Genomic DNA, 16,068 nt, shown 5'->3' on the forward strand with positions numbered 1-16,068 from the left:
GAAGTGACAGAAATGGAAAGAGGGCAGAGAAATAAAAGACAAATGAAGTCTGAGTTTCCTTTGCATCCTCACCCTCTGTTTCTTTGTAACACCCCTCATTTAGGGGCTGTTTGTTACATTTTCTCTGTTGGACACTGGTTCCAGTTGAGCCTCAGTGGAACCAGTAACACTCTCTGCTAGACACAGTTCAAGCTCAACCAAATGAGATGTCACCGGTCTCCCCACAAGGACTGAACATCACAGAGGATACACAGAGGGCACAAGCCCAAGCCCTGTGAGCAGGTTTATTTGAGACCTCTCCACCACTGCCCCTGACAGGTACTTCCTGACATACACTGAACCAATAACAGTAATAGCAAAAACAATAGCAACCAACATTTGCTGAGCACTTATTATTTCATATATTACCACATTTAACCCAATCAATAAAGTGTATATTCTGTTCTTTCGTCGGGCGAAAAACTAAGGCACAGAGAAGTCTCATGCTTTAAGGTCACACCACTAGTAAAATGGTGAGATTCAAACCCAAGTTCATGATTGTCCAAATTCATTCAGGTAACCACTCAATCCTACTGTGACCCCTGGCCACACAGTCTGGCTCTGAAGCAGAAGCACCACAGCACTGGTTATCTGCAGGGCATGTGCCTCCCGTGTGCCTTTCTTGTCCCCGCAACAGAGCAGGGCAGCCCAGCATATCTCATTTTTTATAAAAGCCTCTATAAGCTTTCTTTTTCACTTGCACCTGGTTACTGCCACACTTAGCATGTGCCTTAAAACACAACCATCTCTGCTTTGTAATTACACTGAAGAAACCTGCTCTCCTTTTCTTTCCTGGTGGAACAAAAACATTGACACCACAGGTAACAGAGGCAAAGCATTTATTGATTAGATTCTCATCAATATTCACCTCTGCCCAAGATTAGACTTGGCCTCATGCCTCCTACCTGGCCCCTCCTATTCTAATGTATAACTAGTCTCAGAAAGCTGGAGAAGGACAGTCAGAAGCTGGCCACTGCATCTGCCACTCTAGACCTGGAATTAAGAGGAGGACTCTGGCCCATAAAATGACAGAAGATAAGGTACAGTTGTATTATGTCCATTTGAGGACATGAGTAGGGAAATCTGTTCAAGTCAGTGAGCATATTGAAGATTCTGTACGAGTATATTGAAGATTTGGGGAATGTTGGGTGTAGCTACTACAGATGAGCCCTTCTTCTCTTGGCCAATTGATAGTTAATTTAGCCGCTAAAAAATCATATTTTTTTTTCAGTAATTGGAAGTTTAAGAATACTTGCTCTGTTTTCTGACTAGCCTATGTAATGTTTTCTCGAGTGGTACAGCATAACAATATTACTGAAAGAATGTGCAAAAAAGGGCACTTTAACCCAAATCTAACTCATCATGAAACTGATCTGAAATTCTCAAAAATATCAATATATGAGAAGGACTGTCCTAGATTAAAGGAGAGTAAAAAGGACTATTCTAGATTAAAAGAGACAAAGAAGAACTGACAGCCAAATGCAACAAATGAGCTTAGATTGTGGAAGGAAGAAGAAAACAGCTCCGGGGACACTATAGGGATAGAAATTGTGGGTATATTAGATAATATTTTATAACTACTACATTCTTGGATGTGATAATGGTATTGTAATTATGTAGGAGTAGGAGAATGTCTTTTTCTTAGTGAGTACATGCTGAAGTATTTAGGAGTAAAGTGACATAAATATCTGATACTTATTTTCGAATGATTTGCCAAAATAACACACACAGACACACACAGTGAGAATGAAACAAATGTGAAGGCTAACCATTGGTGAACACAGGTGAAGGTTATGGAGTGTTCACTGCACTACTCTGTCAATTTCTCTGTAGATAAAATACTTTTCAAAATAAAAACTTGAAAAGAGAAAGGGTATAGTGCTATTGTTCCCTTATAAGTGTCCCCCAACCAAATCACAATCATACAATGGGTGTTTGAGGAGGGACCTCTGAGTTCTGATCTGGTGTAATTTACTCTGCCAAGCCTTCCTTCATGTCAGTAAGTGACAAGGCTGGGAGCACAGGCTTTGTGGTCATGATCCTAGATTGCGAGTGTGCTAATGTTGCCTACCTGCTGTGATATGGGGGTTAAGTTTTTTTAATTGGCCTATCCACCAATTGAGATTTTAAGGATATTTGCTCTGTTTTCTGACTAGTCTGTGTAATGTTTTCTCAAATGGTTTTTCTCTCTTGCAACAAATTAAAAACACATTGGAATCAAACATAAAGATATAGTAGGGGAGATAGGGATTATAATAGTTCTTTACTGTATGGAGCTTCCCTAGTAGCTCAGACAGTAAAGTGTCTGCCTGCAATGCAGGACACCTGGGTTCGATACCTGGGTTGGGAAGATCCCCTGGAGAAGGAAATGGCAACCCACTCCAGTACCCTTGCCCAGAAAATCCCACAGATGGAGGAGCCTAGTAGGCTACAGGCCATGGGGTCGCAAAAGTCGGACATGACTGAGCGACTTTACTTTCTTTCTTTCTTTCTTTTACTGTATGGGAGTAATTAAATGAGATAATATTAGAGAAACTCAGGTGACAAACAGTTTACTATCAATAGCTGTGTGTTTGTATAATGTATATTTAAGGAATACTAGCTAGGATTTCATGATTTCCTATTACAGCTCAGGATACAGCTAAATTAGATAAAACTTTAAAAGCAGTATAAAGATAAATATTGAGTTAATAACTATACAGATGATATGTAGATTTGGCAAAAAAAAATCATGAAGGTAGCATTCAAACAACTGAAGTTTGGTAGATACTGCAAAACAGAAGGTGCTTGTCCACGGTGCCTGGCACATAGAAGATACTCAAGTTTCATTTAAAATGATTATTACCTTCCCTTAGGAGCCTTAGAAATTGTGCTATAGCACTTCTCTTGAGAATTAAAGAATTGCCTAGAAAGGGAACCCAGAAAGAATGAGAACTATTGTAAAGCACTATGTGTCATCTTTGTAAGTTCACCCGGGTTGAAAGGAGTGAGCTAAGCACGAGGCTGGGGGGTAGGAGACCTGGATTCTCACTCTGGATATAGCCAGTAATGCATTGTATAACTTAAAGGACTTTGATTCTCCAACTGAAAAAGGAAGAGATTAGACTAGAATCCATTGCTCTTAAAGGTCCCTTGAAACTTGAAAATTCTATAGCTTGAGAAACTCCTGGACTTTTCCAAAGTTGAGTGCAAGATCGCCTTTGACTTGCTGTGTGTGATATTTTGTAGAGGAAACAGTACAAGCTTCTCCTCCCTGCCTAGTCAATCAATAGCTGCTGAAAATCTGAAAATCATTTTGTTTAGCAGTGGGAGTTTAAGATGAGCTCTGGGTTCCAATAAAAGAGTATCTGTTATTTACCAGCTATGTGTGTTGGGAATACCACTTGGTCTCTGAGCCCTGGTTTCCTGTGAAATGGGGATATTTTGTAGTAGTGTTATAAAAACTATATGTTTGAAAAATTGACAGGCGGTTTTTTTGGCAAGAGTGATGAACAAGATGGTAATAATGTGATTAAAAATCAATTGTTTTACAGCCCTTTTACTATTTATAGGAAGACCATAGTGTGTGTCTTATTCAGTCTTTATAATAAGTCTATGCATAATTATTATACCCATTCTGGGGGCAAAGAAACTGACACGTGGGGATGTTAAGGGCCTGGATGGGACTTATAGGTTTTCTGACTCCCAAGTTGATTTGTTTTTCCTAATGGACTCCATCTGACCTCTAAGTCACAAAATAAACACCACGTTCTGTTCTTTGTTAAGGTTTAGCCCACTTGCTCACATTCTTTTCTTCTATATTTATCCAGCAGCATATTTTTAATTGGATATAGAGCATAGCTTTCTTTAACTTAAAATTATTAAGCTCCAAATGTCTTTCAAAAAGTGCAGGCTTAATACCTTGCTGTCTATGAAAACGGAGAAGGCAATGGCACCCCACTCCAGTACTCTTGCCTGGAAAATCCCATGGACGGAGGAGCCTGGTGCTGCAGTTCCTGGGGTCGCTGCAAGTCAGACACGACTGAGCGGCTTCGCTTTCACTTTTCACTTTCCTGCATTGGAGAAGGAAATGGCAACCCACTCCAGTGTTCTTGCCTGGAGAATCCCAGGGACGGGGGAGCCTGGTGGGCTGCCGTCTATGGGGTCGCACAGAGTCGGACACGACTGAAGTGACTTAGCAGCAGCAGCAGCCTATGAAAAGGTTGAGAAAAGACTTGAATACCTTCTACCACTTGGTGGTCACAGGCCTTCAGGCAAGTTCCTTACCCTTTCTATACCAGCTTTACCGTATGTAATATGATAGAATTCCAACCTGCAAGGTTATTGAGAGAAAAGGCAAACCAATTAGATCACAGAGCCTGGACAGAGTAAGCTCCCAGCTAAGTTTTCACTAGCTCCTATGTACTTATTTGTGGGTCAGTCTCTTGGATGATAGATTGAATGAATTAGGGTTAATGGGCTAATTCAAATTTAGTAGTTTTCAGAAATTCTCCCTCTCATCAACAGAACTTTCTCTGACCAAATCTAACCACATAGAGGGTTGACTACAAATGTTACCTCTTTTTATTTGACAATGGAAAAGGAAAAGATGAGATGCAAAGAGCCAGTTCAGCATGGAGTTCAGAGAGGGAAATCAAGCCTGAAAATAAGAGATACAAAACAAAAAAAGAAAAATGCAATCAAACAGTTCCAGAGACTTCGATATTTGGAATGATTGCTTCATTTGGGAATTCAAATGACCCACTTAAAATAAATGAGATTGCTCCTTGTCTGACCAAAAATTTCTCTCTTGATGAGTTAAAGTGAGGAACTACAGGCCATAGGGTGGCAGGATCAGAGCCTTCACTAAAGAAAAGAAGCCAGGAAGACCAGAGGACAAAGATTTTAAGAACATCCTACGATTTCTAAACATTTAAAACCTCTCCTGAGTGGGACGAGTGAAGAAAGTAGCATCGACATGTATACACTACCATGTGTAAAATAGATGGCAGGTGGGAAGTTGCTATACAACACAGGGAGCCCAGCCTGGTGCTCTGTGATGACCTAGAAGGGTGGGCTGGGAGGAGGGGATGGAGGCTCAGGAGGGAGGAGCTCGAGCTCCAGTTCCAGTTCCAGTTCAGTCGTTCAGTCAGATCTGACTCTTTGTGACCCCATGGCAGGCTTCACTGTCCATCGCCAACTCCCGGAGTTTACTCAAACTCATGTCCATTGAGTTGATGATGCCATCCAACCATCTCATCCTCTGTCGTCCCCTTCTCCTCCTGCCTTCAATCATTCCCAGCAACAGGGTCTTTTCAAATGAGTTAGTTCTTCAAATCAGGTGGCCAAAGTATTGGGGTTTCGTCTTCAGCATCGGTCCTTCCAATGAATATTCAGGACTGATTTCCTTTAGGAAGGACTGGTTGGATCTCCGTGCTGTCCAAGGGACTCTCAAGAGTCTTCTCCAACACCACAGTTCAAAAGCATCAATTCTTCAGTGCTCAGCTTTCTTTATAGTCCAACTCTCACATCCATACATGACTACTGGAAAAACCAAAGCTTTGACTTGATGGATCTTTGTTGATATATATATATATATAATTATGGCTGATTCAAGTTGTTGTATGACAGAAACCAAAACAACATTTTAAAGCAATTCTCTTACAATTAAAAAATAAATTTAAAAACCTCTCTCTCCTGTTTCCTTCTCAGTGGTATTTTTTGTTATCTTTAAGTAGAAGAAAGTGATCTTAGGGTCAACTCCAGTATTCCTACAGCACTGACTTAAAACAATTTAATTGGGAGGTAATGAAACGGGAGTTCTATCTTTAAAAATTAACATTTATTTTTGTCAAAGAAATGTAGGAACAGCTAACACTGTTGTGACTGAGACTCATTTGGAGTGTCAGAGGAAGGCTGATGGAGTGTGTGTGTGTGTGTGTTTGTGCATATGCAAGCACATGCACTCAGTTGTATCCACTCTTTGAAACCCTCTGGACTGTAGCCTGGGGCTTACCAGGGTGCTAGTGTAAAGAACCCACCTGCTGATGCAAGAGCAGAGGCGTGGGTTCAATCCCTGGGTCGGGAAGAGCCCCTGGAGAAGGTCAGTATTCTGACCTGGAGAATCCCCATGGATGGAAGAGCCAGGCGGGTTACAGTCCATAGGGTCACAAAGAGTTGGACACGACTGAAGCAACTTAGCACACAGCATGCACAGACTGTAGCCTGCCAGGCTCCTCTGTCTGTGGAATTTTCGAGGAAAGAATACTGGAGCAGGTTGCCATTTCCTCCTCCAAGGAATCTTCTTGACCCAGGGATCAAACCCTCATCTCTTGGGTCTCCTGCATTGGCAGGTGGATTCGTTACCACTGCACCACCTGGGCACAGCAGACCAAACCAGCTGCAGCCACTACCTTCACTCCCAGCTTCCATTCCTGCTCACCACTGCCATGGTCACTGGTTGTACTCACAATAAGAAGAAAGGAACTGTATGCTTGCCTGGTAGGGACCGCAGAGCCAGCAGAGAGCAGAGCCTGGGGTAGGAGGGGCATCACTAAGACACCGGGTGCTGGGAGACCCTGCCGCCGGAGGGACAGGGGGTGTGGGGAGGAAACTGGGAGAGTATATCGCGGTCCTGGGCTTGGTGTTGGGTAGACCCTGAGGTTCTTCAGCTGAGCTACAGAGGAGCAGTTGAGTAGACCTTGTTTGTCTTTTCAATTTTTGCGAAAAACCTCACAAAGGTTTTCTGTGGGTGTGTGAGGATGGCGGGCAATTGTGTGGTGAGTGGTGGGAAAATGTGCTTGGAATTGCTGGGTGTTTGGTCATTTGACGTCAGCATCAAAATTGGCAAATTCTATGAATATGTGCACTCTTGGATATTTTTTCCAATTTAGGAAGATTAGGATCCTAGATTTTCAGATATGTTTGCCTTTTGAATGTCTGTTTCTGATTCATGAGAAATTCAAAATAACCAAGTAATTAAAAGCATAGGTTCTAGATCCAAATCATTATTCTACAACTTACTGGCTGTAAGACCTTAACCTAGTCTGCTGCTGCTGCTGCTAAGTCGCTTCAGTCGTATCCGACTCTGTGACCCCATAGACGGCAGCCCACCAGGCTCCCCCGTCCCTGGGATTCTCCAGGCAAGAACACTGGAGTGGGTTGCCATTTCCTTCTCCAATGCATGAAAGTGAAAAGTGAAAGTGAAGTCGCTCAGTTGTGTCCGACTCTTAGTGACCCCATGGACTGCAGCCTACCAGGCTCCTCCTTCCATGGGATTTTCCAGGCAAGAGTACTGGAGTAGGGTGCCATAACCTAGTCTAGTTATCTATAAAATAGGGATACTAATGGTACTGTTGGCAGAATAAGGGCCCTCAAAAGATACCCATAACTGTCCCTGGTTGTGTCCTTTGTCCGTGTGAATCTGTTACCTCACACAGAAAAAAGGACTTTACAAACATCTTTACTGTTATGGACCTTGAGATAGGGAGATTCTGTTATGAAGATGGAGGAAGGGCACAACAAATCAAGGGATGTTGTGGCCTCCAGAGCTGGGAATGGCCCTTGCTTTACAGCCAGCACAGACTCTGGTCCTTCAACAAGAAGGAACAAAATTCTATCAACTCAAATTTTCCCCTACATCCTCCAGAGAGGAACACAGATTGCCAACACCTTAATTATAGTCTGGTGAAACTAGTATCAGACTTCTGACCTACAAGAACTGTAAAGTAATACATTTGTGTTACTTAAGCCACTAGTTTGTTGATTTTTTTGTAATAGCGACAAGAGGAAACTATTACACATACTCACAAAGTATGTGTGAAGTGATACTAAATCACTCGAGTCATGTCTGACTCTGTCCTTCCCCATGGTCTGTAGCCCCCCAGGCTCCTCTGATCAAGAGATTCTCCAGGCAAGAATACTGGAGTGGGTTGCCATTTCCTCCTCCAGGGGATCTTCCTGACCCAGGGATGGTACCCGCATCTGTCTCCTGCGTTGGCAGGTGGGCTCTCCACCACCAGCACCACCTGGGAAGCCCCTTGTCTTATAGGAGAGGAGATTTAATGACAAACATGAGAATACAGAACCATGCATGACAGACAGCAGGTGCACAACAGTCTTTTAGGAGAAAACATCAGCCTGCCAAGTGCAGAGCTGAGCGCTGCAGGGAGAGGTGGTCTCCGGCCAGCAGCCTGTGGGCCTCCTGCCTTGCTGCTCTCCTGCGTTCTGTGAGCTCCATGCCCAGCCCTCTCGGTTGCATTTCTGGTTTGGTTCTCAAGTTCAAGTTTCCGGGTGCTACTTACAACTCTGCACATACAGCATCTTGCTTCCATGTCAAGATGCAAAGTAAGCGACTTCATTTGTAAAGCAGTTCTCGGAGACAATTTAGTATCATGTCCTATGGGTGCTTCTTTAAACATATATGCCCCGATCCCATCACTTAGGGTTTTGTGTTAACTGAAAATTTTTTCATGCTTCCCAGTACACACCGAGTCTGACACAAGGAACCCCTCTTATCTCCTATCTCAAAACCCTGCCTATTCATATAAAGAACTCAGATTCCCTTGTAGCTCAGTAAAGAATCCACCTTCAATGCAGGAGAAGCCTGGAGAAGGCATTGGCTACCCACTTCATTATTCTTGAGCTTCCCGGGTAACTCAGACGGTAAAGAATTTGCCTGCAATGTGGGAGACCTGGGTTGGGAAGATCCCCTGGAGAAGGGCATGGCAACCCACTCCAGCATTCTTACCTGGAGAATCCCATGGATAGAAGGCTATCATCCTTGGGGTTGCAGAGTCGGACACAACTGAAGCAACTTAGCACATACACATGTGGAAAAGGATATTTGGTTCCTTCCCTGGACGAAGCTGTCCCAGACTTTTTGCTGCTTTGGCAGTATAGGAGAAATGAAAGACACCCACAGTCCCATATGAATGAGCCCTGCCAGGAACATAGGGGTATATGATGAATGAGTATCAAGTGGCAAGAACCAGCCCATGGAACCTGTCAGAAGCCCATGCTGCAGACTGATGGATGGTGGGTAACTGAAATTGCCTGGTGTTTCCCAGCCCTGTGTTTCATTCCCCGCAGGTCACCGGGACCTTGGTTTTGGCTGTCTTCACTGCTGTGCTGAGTTCCTTCCAGTTTGGATATGACATTGGTGTGATCAATGCACCTCAACAGGCAAGTGAAACGTACAAGTTCTCTTTTTGGCAATTTCTGTCAGTGGCAGAAAGATATCAGCTCCTCATCCAGAGAGATAAAGTGTGCCCACATGGGGAACACGTGGCAATCCGGTCTTCTGTCGGGTACCACGTGTGTGATTCCAATGCTGATAACTTGACCTTTACTCCTCATTTAATAACCCTCATAGAAAAAGAAAGAGTAATGAATAATTCTTGATCTCTGATTCTGCTGTTCGCTGAGCTCACAGAAAACTTCAGCCAGAATACCATGTGCCAAAAGGATTTAAAAAAACAAAAAAAGGCTTAAGAGCTTATTGCAGCATATATTCAGAGCTCCTAGCCAAAAATGGATGGAAATGCCAGGGTGTAAGAAGAAATAGTGGAAGTACAGGCTTTTTTCAGTGCAGAAACATGTACTGAGCACCAACTCTCTGTGTGTCAGGAACCAGCATATTCTCTCCCCTACTGATTCGCCCAGCAACCTGGTTATGCCCATTTTTTGTCCAGATCAAAGCATTTTCGAGCCTTGCGTGGGGAGGGGGTGGAATCAGATAAAGGTAGTTAAAAGGTACAAACTTTTAACTGTAAGAGAAGTACTAGGGATGTGATGTTCAACATGACAAATGTAATTAAATATAACTAATACTGCTGTGTGTTATATATGAAAGTTATTAAGAGGATAAATCTTAAGAGTTCTCATCACAAGAAAAAAAAAAGACAAGCAAAGGAGAAACTCTGTAGGAGCCTAACACTGGAAAGATACCAGTCCTTCCCTCTACGTCAGTCTCCCATGTATGATCCAAAGTAAAATAATATAAACCTTTTAAATAAGTCAAGAAGTCCAACAAAGTTTGGGTTTTCTCCACATTGACTCTTTGGGTATTTTTAATATTAGGTACTTTCTATCATTTTTCACTTTTACTGTATGCATCCCTACTCTGGTTTCCAGGAAATACACAGAGAGAGATGTCATTTGTCTCACATCCCACAGCCTGTAAGTGGGGAAAATCAGGACTTCATTCCCTCTGCCCTAACTCAGACCATCAGGTCATTTAGGGTGGGATTGATATTGTGTTCGTCTTCTTAACACCAGTGCCAAGCACACTGATTGATATAAACATAAAATGTTTAGTAAATAAAGAAGAAAGAGAGAGACAGAGAGGAGAAGCTGGGGAAAGGGATGGCATAAGGTGACAATACAAGCTTCAGTTGGGTGTTCTCTGTGAACCCATCATAATTCGTCAGCTTCTCTTAACATAGTGGATGCTAAGGAAAATGTAAGAGACTACAGGGTGTGAATGTGTGAAATGTGTACTTGCCAAGTCCGTCTGCTGAAAAGGGTTGCTCCTTGGACCAAAAGTTGCTCTCTGGTTAGGCACCTCATGGCATCATGAATGTGGCAGGTCTTGCCAAGGCTGAGAGATTTAGGGAATCACTCTAGAGGGGTCATATCTTTTTTTCTGTGGCTGATAACATGTGCCAATGTAGCAGGATTCCTGAAATTTGGCATTGGTAGAACCTTTTCTCTTCTTGTGGGAGAACTTTTCAAATCCTTATTTAAACCTTCCTTTTCAGTGTTGGACGTAAAAATTAATCTAAGGTTCCCCTCCTCTAATCCAAGTCCTAGAGCCAGACCTGACAACAGAGGTCATCCCTCTCTGGCATTAGGATTAGTGCCCTCTCTATAGCCCCTTCCATCTATATTAAAAGAGCTGTTTAAACACCATTATGTAAGAAGAATTTGTTTTTTATTAGCAGAATGACATTTGGAATTATTTTAGGGTATTTTAAAAATCACACTTTTTATGAGTGTGAAAACTCTGCATACCTGTTGCAGAAAGTTTCAGAAAGAAAACCATTAATGATTATTCATGTAGGGCAAACTACTGAAAACATCTGGGCTATTTCCTTTCAGCCTTTCTTATGTGTACATTACCTATATAGAGTGATCTTCCCATGAGGCAAAGGTCTGGATCGGAGTCCTTTTATCATAAGAGGATGTAAGTTCTCTCCTTCATCAGCTGACTTTACCACATAGGACTTTGCCCAGGTCTGGCAGCGTAGACAGCTGCATTCCAGGTCATTGTTATAGGTCCTCCCAGCCCATTGCTGCCAAGTGGTGACCAAATCATCGGGGGGAATGACATGGAAGAAGAGCCGGAAGGATGTGCCTTTACTCAATCATACTTTTGTTCGAGTTTGCCTCTACTGAAACATTATAAAATATGGCTCTGTGAAATCTAGTTTTGAACACTGTTTACTGTTACCTACTGCACTCAGTGAGGACCCACGCAAGACACTTCCTTTAGGTCCCAGTACCTTCTCAGGGACTTCTGAGTTGGTTTTGATCTTCGGAATTCACCAATATACATGATTGTTTTCCTCTCTTTTCACTGGCTGCTAGGAAACTTACTAATAAATTTATAAATTTATTTTAAATATATCCTCACCTAAAGCAAGGATAGAGCACCTGGTGTTTGAATTTTGTATGCTAACTTTATTTTTGGCCTCAACTTTCTCAAACTTTTTTCTTATATCCACTTTTTTGTTTCTGTTAAAATATTTACAGTAGCCAATTTAAATCCTGCTATGCAGGGCTAACAGTGGCATGAAAATGTACCTTTTCAGCTTGCAGGATAGTTTCAATATGGACAGCTGCCAATCTTTAAAACTTGAAGCATTTTACATAAAAATACACATGTCTGGTTTCTCTTTAAAAATTAAATGCCATGCAATGCTAGTCTCAAGTTGCAGCTTCCTCCTTCAGATGGGACAAATAAATACTGCCCACTCAGTATTCTATTCCCAATAGTCGTTGTTTAGTCACTGAGTCGTGTCAGGCTCTTTGTGACTCCATAGACTGTAGCCCATCAGGCTCCTCTGTCCATGGGATTTACCAGGCAAGAATACTGGCATGGGTTGCCATTCCCTTCTCCAGGGATCTTCCTGACTCAGGGATTGAACCCATGTCTCCTACATTAGCAAGCAGATTCTTTACCACTGGAGCCCATATTCTCAATAGTATAGACTATATTTCAGCCCTCAAGTTATCAAGCTTCTTCTTGCCTCCTTTACTTGTTTGTTCCTTCCAGGTTCCTGTTGGCACTGGAATTTGTGACCTCTGTTTTATAGGATGTGGTCAACTGTAAGCAATCTATATGCATTAGTATGTGCATAACACACATAATTGAAATAATCCTGCTTGAACACCTAACAAATAGTTTCAAGGAAAAACAAACCAAAAATATACAGAATGTTTGAAATATTTCAGCTATTTTTCTTTATTTTATCTCCTTAGGTAATTATAACCCACTATAAACATGTTCTGGGTGTTTCACTGGATGACCGAATAGCCATCAACAACTACGCTCTCAACAGTACAGAGGAATTGCCCACAAGCCTAGGAGATCCAACGCCAGTCTCTTGGGCTGAGGAAGAGACTATGACATCAGCTAGCCTCATCACCATGTTCTGGTCCCTGTCTGTGTCCAGCTTTGCAGTTGGTGGAATGATTGCATCGTTCTTTGGAGGGTTGCTTGGAGACAAGCTTGGAAGGTAGGCAAATTTCATAAATAAGCATACACACAGAAAAGTCACTATTTGGGGTTTCAGAATTTGTTTGGAAAGAAATAATCTTCCATTTTGTGGGATAGTTTTAGAGTTGTTTTTTCCAACTCATGACCTTATGAGTTAGGTTGGTATTGGACCAAATAAGGGCTTCTCTGGTGTCTTATATGGTAAAGAATCTGAATGCAAGGCAGGAGACCCAGGTTCGATCCCTGGGTCAGGAAGTTCCCCTGGAAAAAGAAATAGCAACCCACTCTAGTATTCTTTTCTGGAGAATTCCATGGACAGAGGAGCCTGGCGGGCTATACTCCATAGGGTCACAAAGAGTCGGACATGACCAAGCGATTAACACTTTTACTTTCTGGACCAAATAATAGAGAAAGCTGTTGCAGTAAAGTACTTAATTGTGAAGATATTTAAAGACAAAGTGAATTTGGTGTGTATTTCTGGATAATCACTTTGATTCTCTGACTTTATAACTTATAAAATGTATTAAGAAATCACAGCCCATGTGGTTTACTCAGGAACTCAAGGGAAGAGTCAAGCATGGAATTTTTAAATCTATTGTTGGTTTCACCAAGTTGCTCCATTTCTCAGACACCCAGTTTTTCCTTTTAGATTAGAATTTGACATCTGGATCAGTCAAGTCATAAGGTTAAGTCAATATCACCAATTCCCAGTTGCCCAATGTACTTGATAGGGGGTTTCTAGCTGCTGCTACTGCTGTCTCAAAACCCAACCACAAATGAAGCAAGTGGTATCTCCATTCCTCAACTTTGTGTTTTGGATTGAAACTTCCTGTTTTGGATTAAAAACATCAGTAGAACTCCTTTACATCCAAATTTCATTTAGTCATGTGAAATACTAAAGCTCTTGGAGTTCCCCCCACCCCCATCAACTCAGTTCAGTTGCTCAGTTGTGTCCAACTGTTTGCAACCTTATGGACTGCAGCACACCAGGCTTTCCTGTCCATCGCCAGTTCCTGGAGCTTGCTCAAATTCATGTCCATCGATTTGGTGATACCATCCAGCCATCTCATCCTCTGTTGTCCACTTGTTCTCCTGCCTTCAATCTTTCCCAGCATCAGGGTCTTTTCCAATGAGTCTGTTCTTCACACCAGGTGGCCAAAGTATTGGCGCCTCAACTTCAGTATCAGTCTTTTCAGTGAATATTCAGAACTTATTTCCTTTAGGATTGACTGGTTTGATCTCATAGCAGCCCAAGGGACTTTAAAGAGTCTTTGCCAACACCATAGTGCAAAAGCATCAATTCTTGGGTGCTCAGCCTTCTTTATGGTCCAACTCTCACATCCATACATGACTACTGGAAAAACCATAGCTTTGACTATATGGACCTTTGTCAGTAAAGTAATGTCTCTGCTTTTTAATATGCTGTCTAGGTTTGTCATAGCTTTTCTTCCAAGGAGCAAGTGTCTTTTAATTTCATGGCTGTAGTCACCATCTGCAGTGATTTGGAAGCCAAAGAAAATAAAGTCTGTCACTGTTTGCATTGTTTCCCCATCCATTTGCCATGAAGTGATGGGACTCAATGCCATGATCTTAGTTTTTTGAATGCTGAGTTTTAAGACAGTTTTTTCACTCCCCTCTTTCATTTTCATCAGGAGACTCTAGTTCTCCTTTATTTTCTGCCATAAGGGTGTTATCTGCATATCTGAAGTTATTGATAGAGAGGAAATAAAACAGAAAATCAAACAGTTAATTTTTTATATTTATTTTCTGGTCTTTGCATCCACTTTTTTATCACTTTTTTCTGATGATAAAAATATGCAAAATGGAAAAATTAGAAAATGCAAAAACTTTTAAAGATCTAAATGATACAAGCAACTACCTTAGTAATGTGTATGCTCAGTCGTGTCCAACTCTTCATGACTCTATGGCCTGTAGCCCATCAAGCTCCTCTGTCCATGGGATTCTCCAGGCAAGAACAGTGAAGTGAGTTGCTATGCCCTCCTCCCCAGGATTTTCCCAACCCAGGGGTTGAACCTGCATCTCTTACATCTCCTGCATTAGTGTTGCTGCTAAGTCACATCAGTAGTGTCCGACTCTGTGCAACCCCATAGATGGCAGCCCACCAAGCTCCCCCGTCCCTGGGATTCTCCAGGCAAGAACACTGGAGTGGGTTGCCATTTCCTTCTCCAATGCATGAAAATGAAAAGTGAAAGGAAAGTCGCTCAGTCGTGTCCGACTCTTAGCGACCCCATGGACTGCAGCCCACCAGGCTCCTCCATCCATGGGATTTTCCAGGCAAGAGTACTGGAGTGGGGTGCCATCGCCTTCTCCGTCTGCATTGGTGTACTGGGTTATAATTCATTTAATTATTAAAATTCTTATTTTAAATTATAGTTTTCCCTCTTTGGTTATTAAATTCTGATAATTTCTTCCTTTTGTACTGGAGCTTTTAATAAGACTATAAGAATTTTTCTAAAGTAATAGGTAGCACAGAAACACAAGTTTTATTCTTATTCTTATTTGAAAGGGACTTCCCTCTACCATAAAAGAAAATGGTCAGTTCTTCAAATTTTATCAAATTACTGACTATTGTGGGGTATTATCCAGCTCATCACATGGTTTGTTGGGAAAATGAGTATGAAATTATATAGTTTTATTCTTCCAGAAAAAAACAATCTGCTTGGTGTTTAAGATACTTGTTTAGGAAAAGCTCACCTATTAAAGTTTGAAACACTGAAAAAGAATGTAACAAGATACTTACATTTCTTTGTGGGACAGACATTTTCACATTTATTCACTCAGGTTCTTTTATTGGCCTTATCATCATTGACTGAACTTTGAAGAAGGTTTTTGTGTACATCACTTTCTTATTTAACAGGAAGAAGAGTATCAGAGACCTGCAAATGTCAATTTTTGTATGATCAATTTTGAAAATGGTGTTTTTTTGCTATTATCACCTTTACTATGTATTTTGCATTGGTTGACATTGATTCATAGATTCTGGAAATATGCTGGCATATAATGATAAAATAAGAATAATTATAGTTCTCTGACAAGGCTTAAAGTAAAAGCATGTTTTAATCTACTTCCAAATAATTTATACTAAAGAAAACTTAAATTTTAAAGTTCTTTCATGATCTATAGCGGCTAAAATCTTGTACCATTAAAAGAAAAAAAGTGTCAGTGTGGTAGGTTACAGCTACAGAATTAAATTTAGCTATCGCCAGGCATTTATTCTTCAAAACAGCCAGCATGTAGAAAACTAATTGTTAACTATTTGAAAAGGTCTCAGAAGTGTTATCTTAAGGCAAACTAGTCATCATCACAAT

General features: G+C 41.5%; 1 protein-coding gene across 1 annotated transcript in view; it reads left to right on the forward strand.

Moving 5' to 3' along the window:
- Positions 1-978: 978 nt before the first annotated feature.
- SLC2A2 (solute carrier family 2 member 2) overlaps positions 979-16,068 on the forward strand; it is a 29,762-nt gene continuing 14,672 nt past the window's right edge. The window contains exons 1-3 of the mRNA XM_055570332.1: positions 979-1,079; positions 9,109-9,201; positions 12,502-12,758. Of these exons, the coding sequence (XP_055426307.1) occupies positions 1,065-1,079; positions 9,109-9,201; positions 12,502-12,758 (365 nt within the window). The 5' untranslated portion in view covers positions 979-1,064. The remainder of the gene's footprint in view (positions 1,080-9,108; positions 9,202-12,501; positions 12,759-16,068) is intronic.

The sequence above is a fragment of the Bubalus kerabau genome, chromosome 2 (assembly GCF_029407905.1).
Source record: "Bubalus kerabau isolate K-KA32 ecotype Philippines breed swamp buffalo chromosome 2, PCC_UOA_SB_1v2, whole genome shotgun sequence".
In the NCBI taxonomy this organism is placed as follows: Eukaryota; Metazoa; Chordata; class Mammalia; order Artiodactyla; family Bovidae; genus Bubalus; species Bubalus kerabau.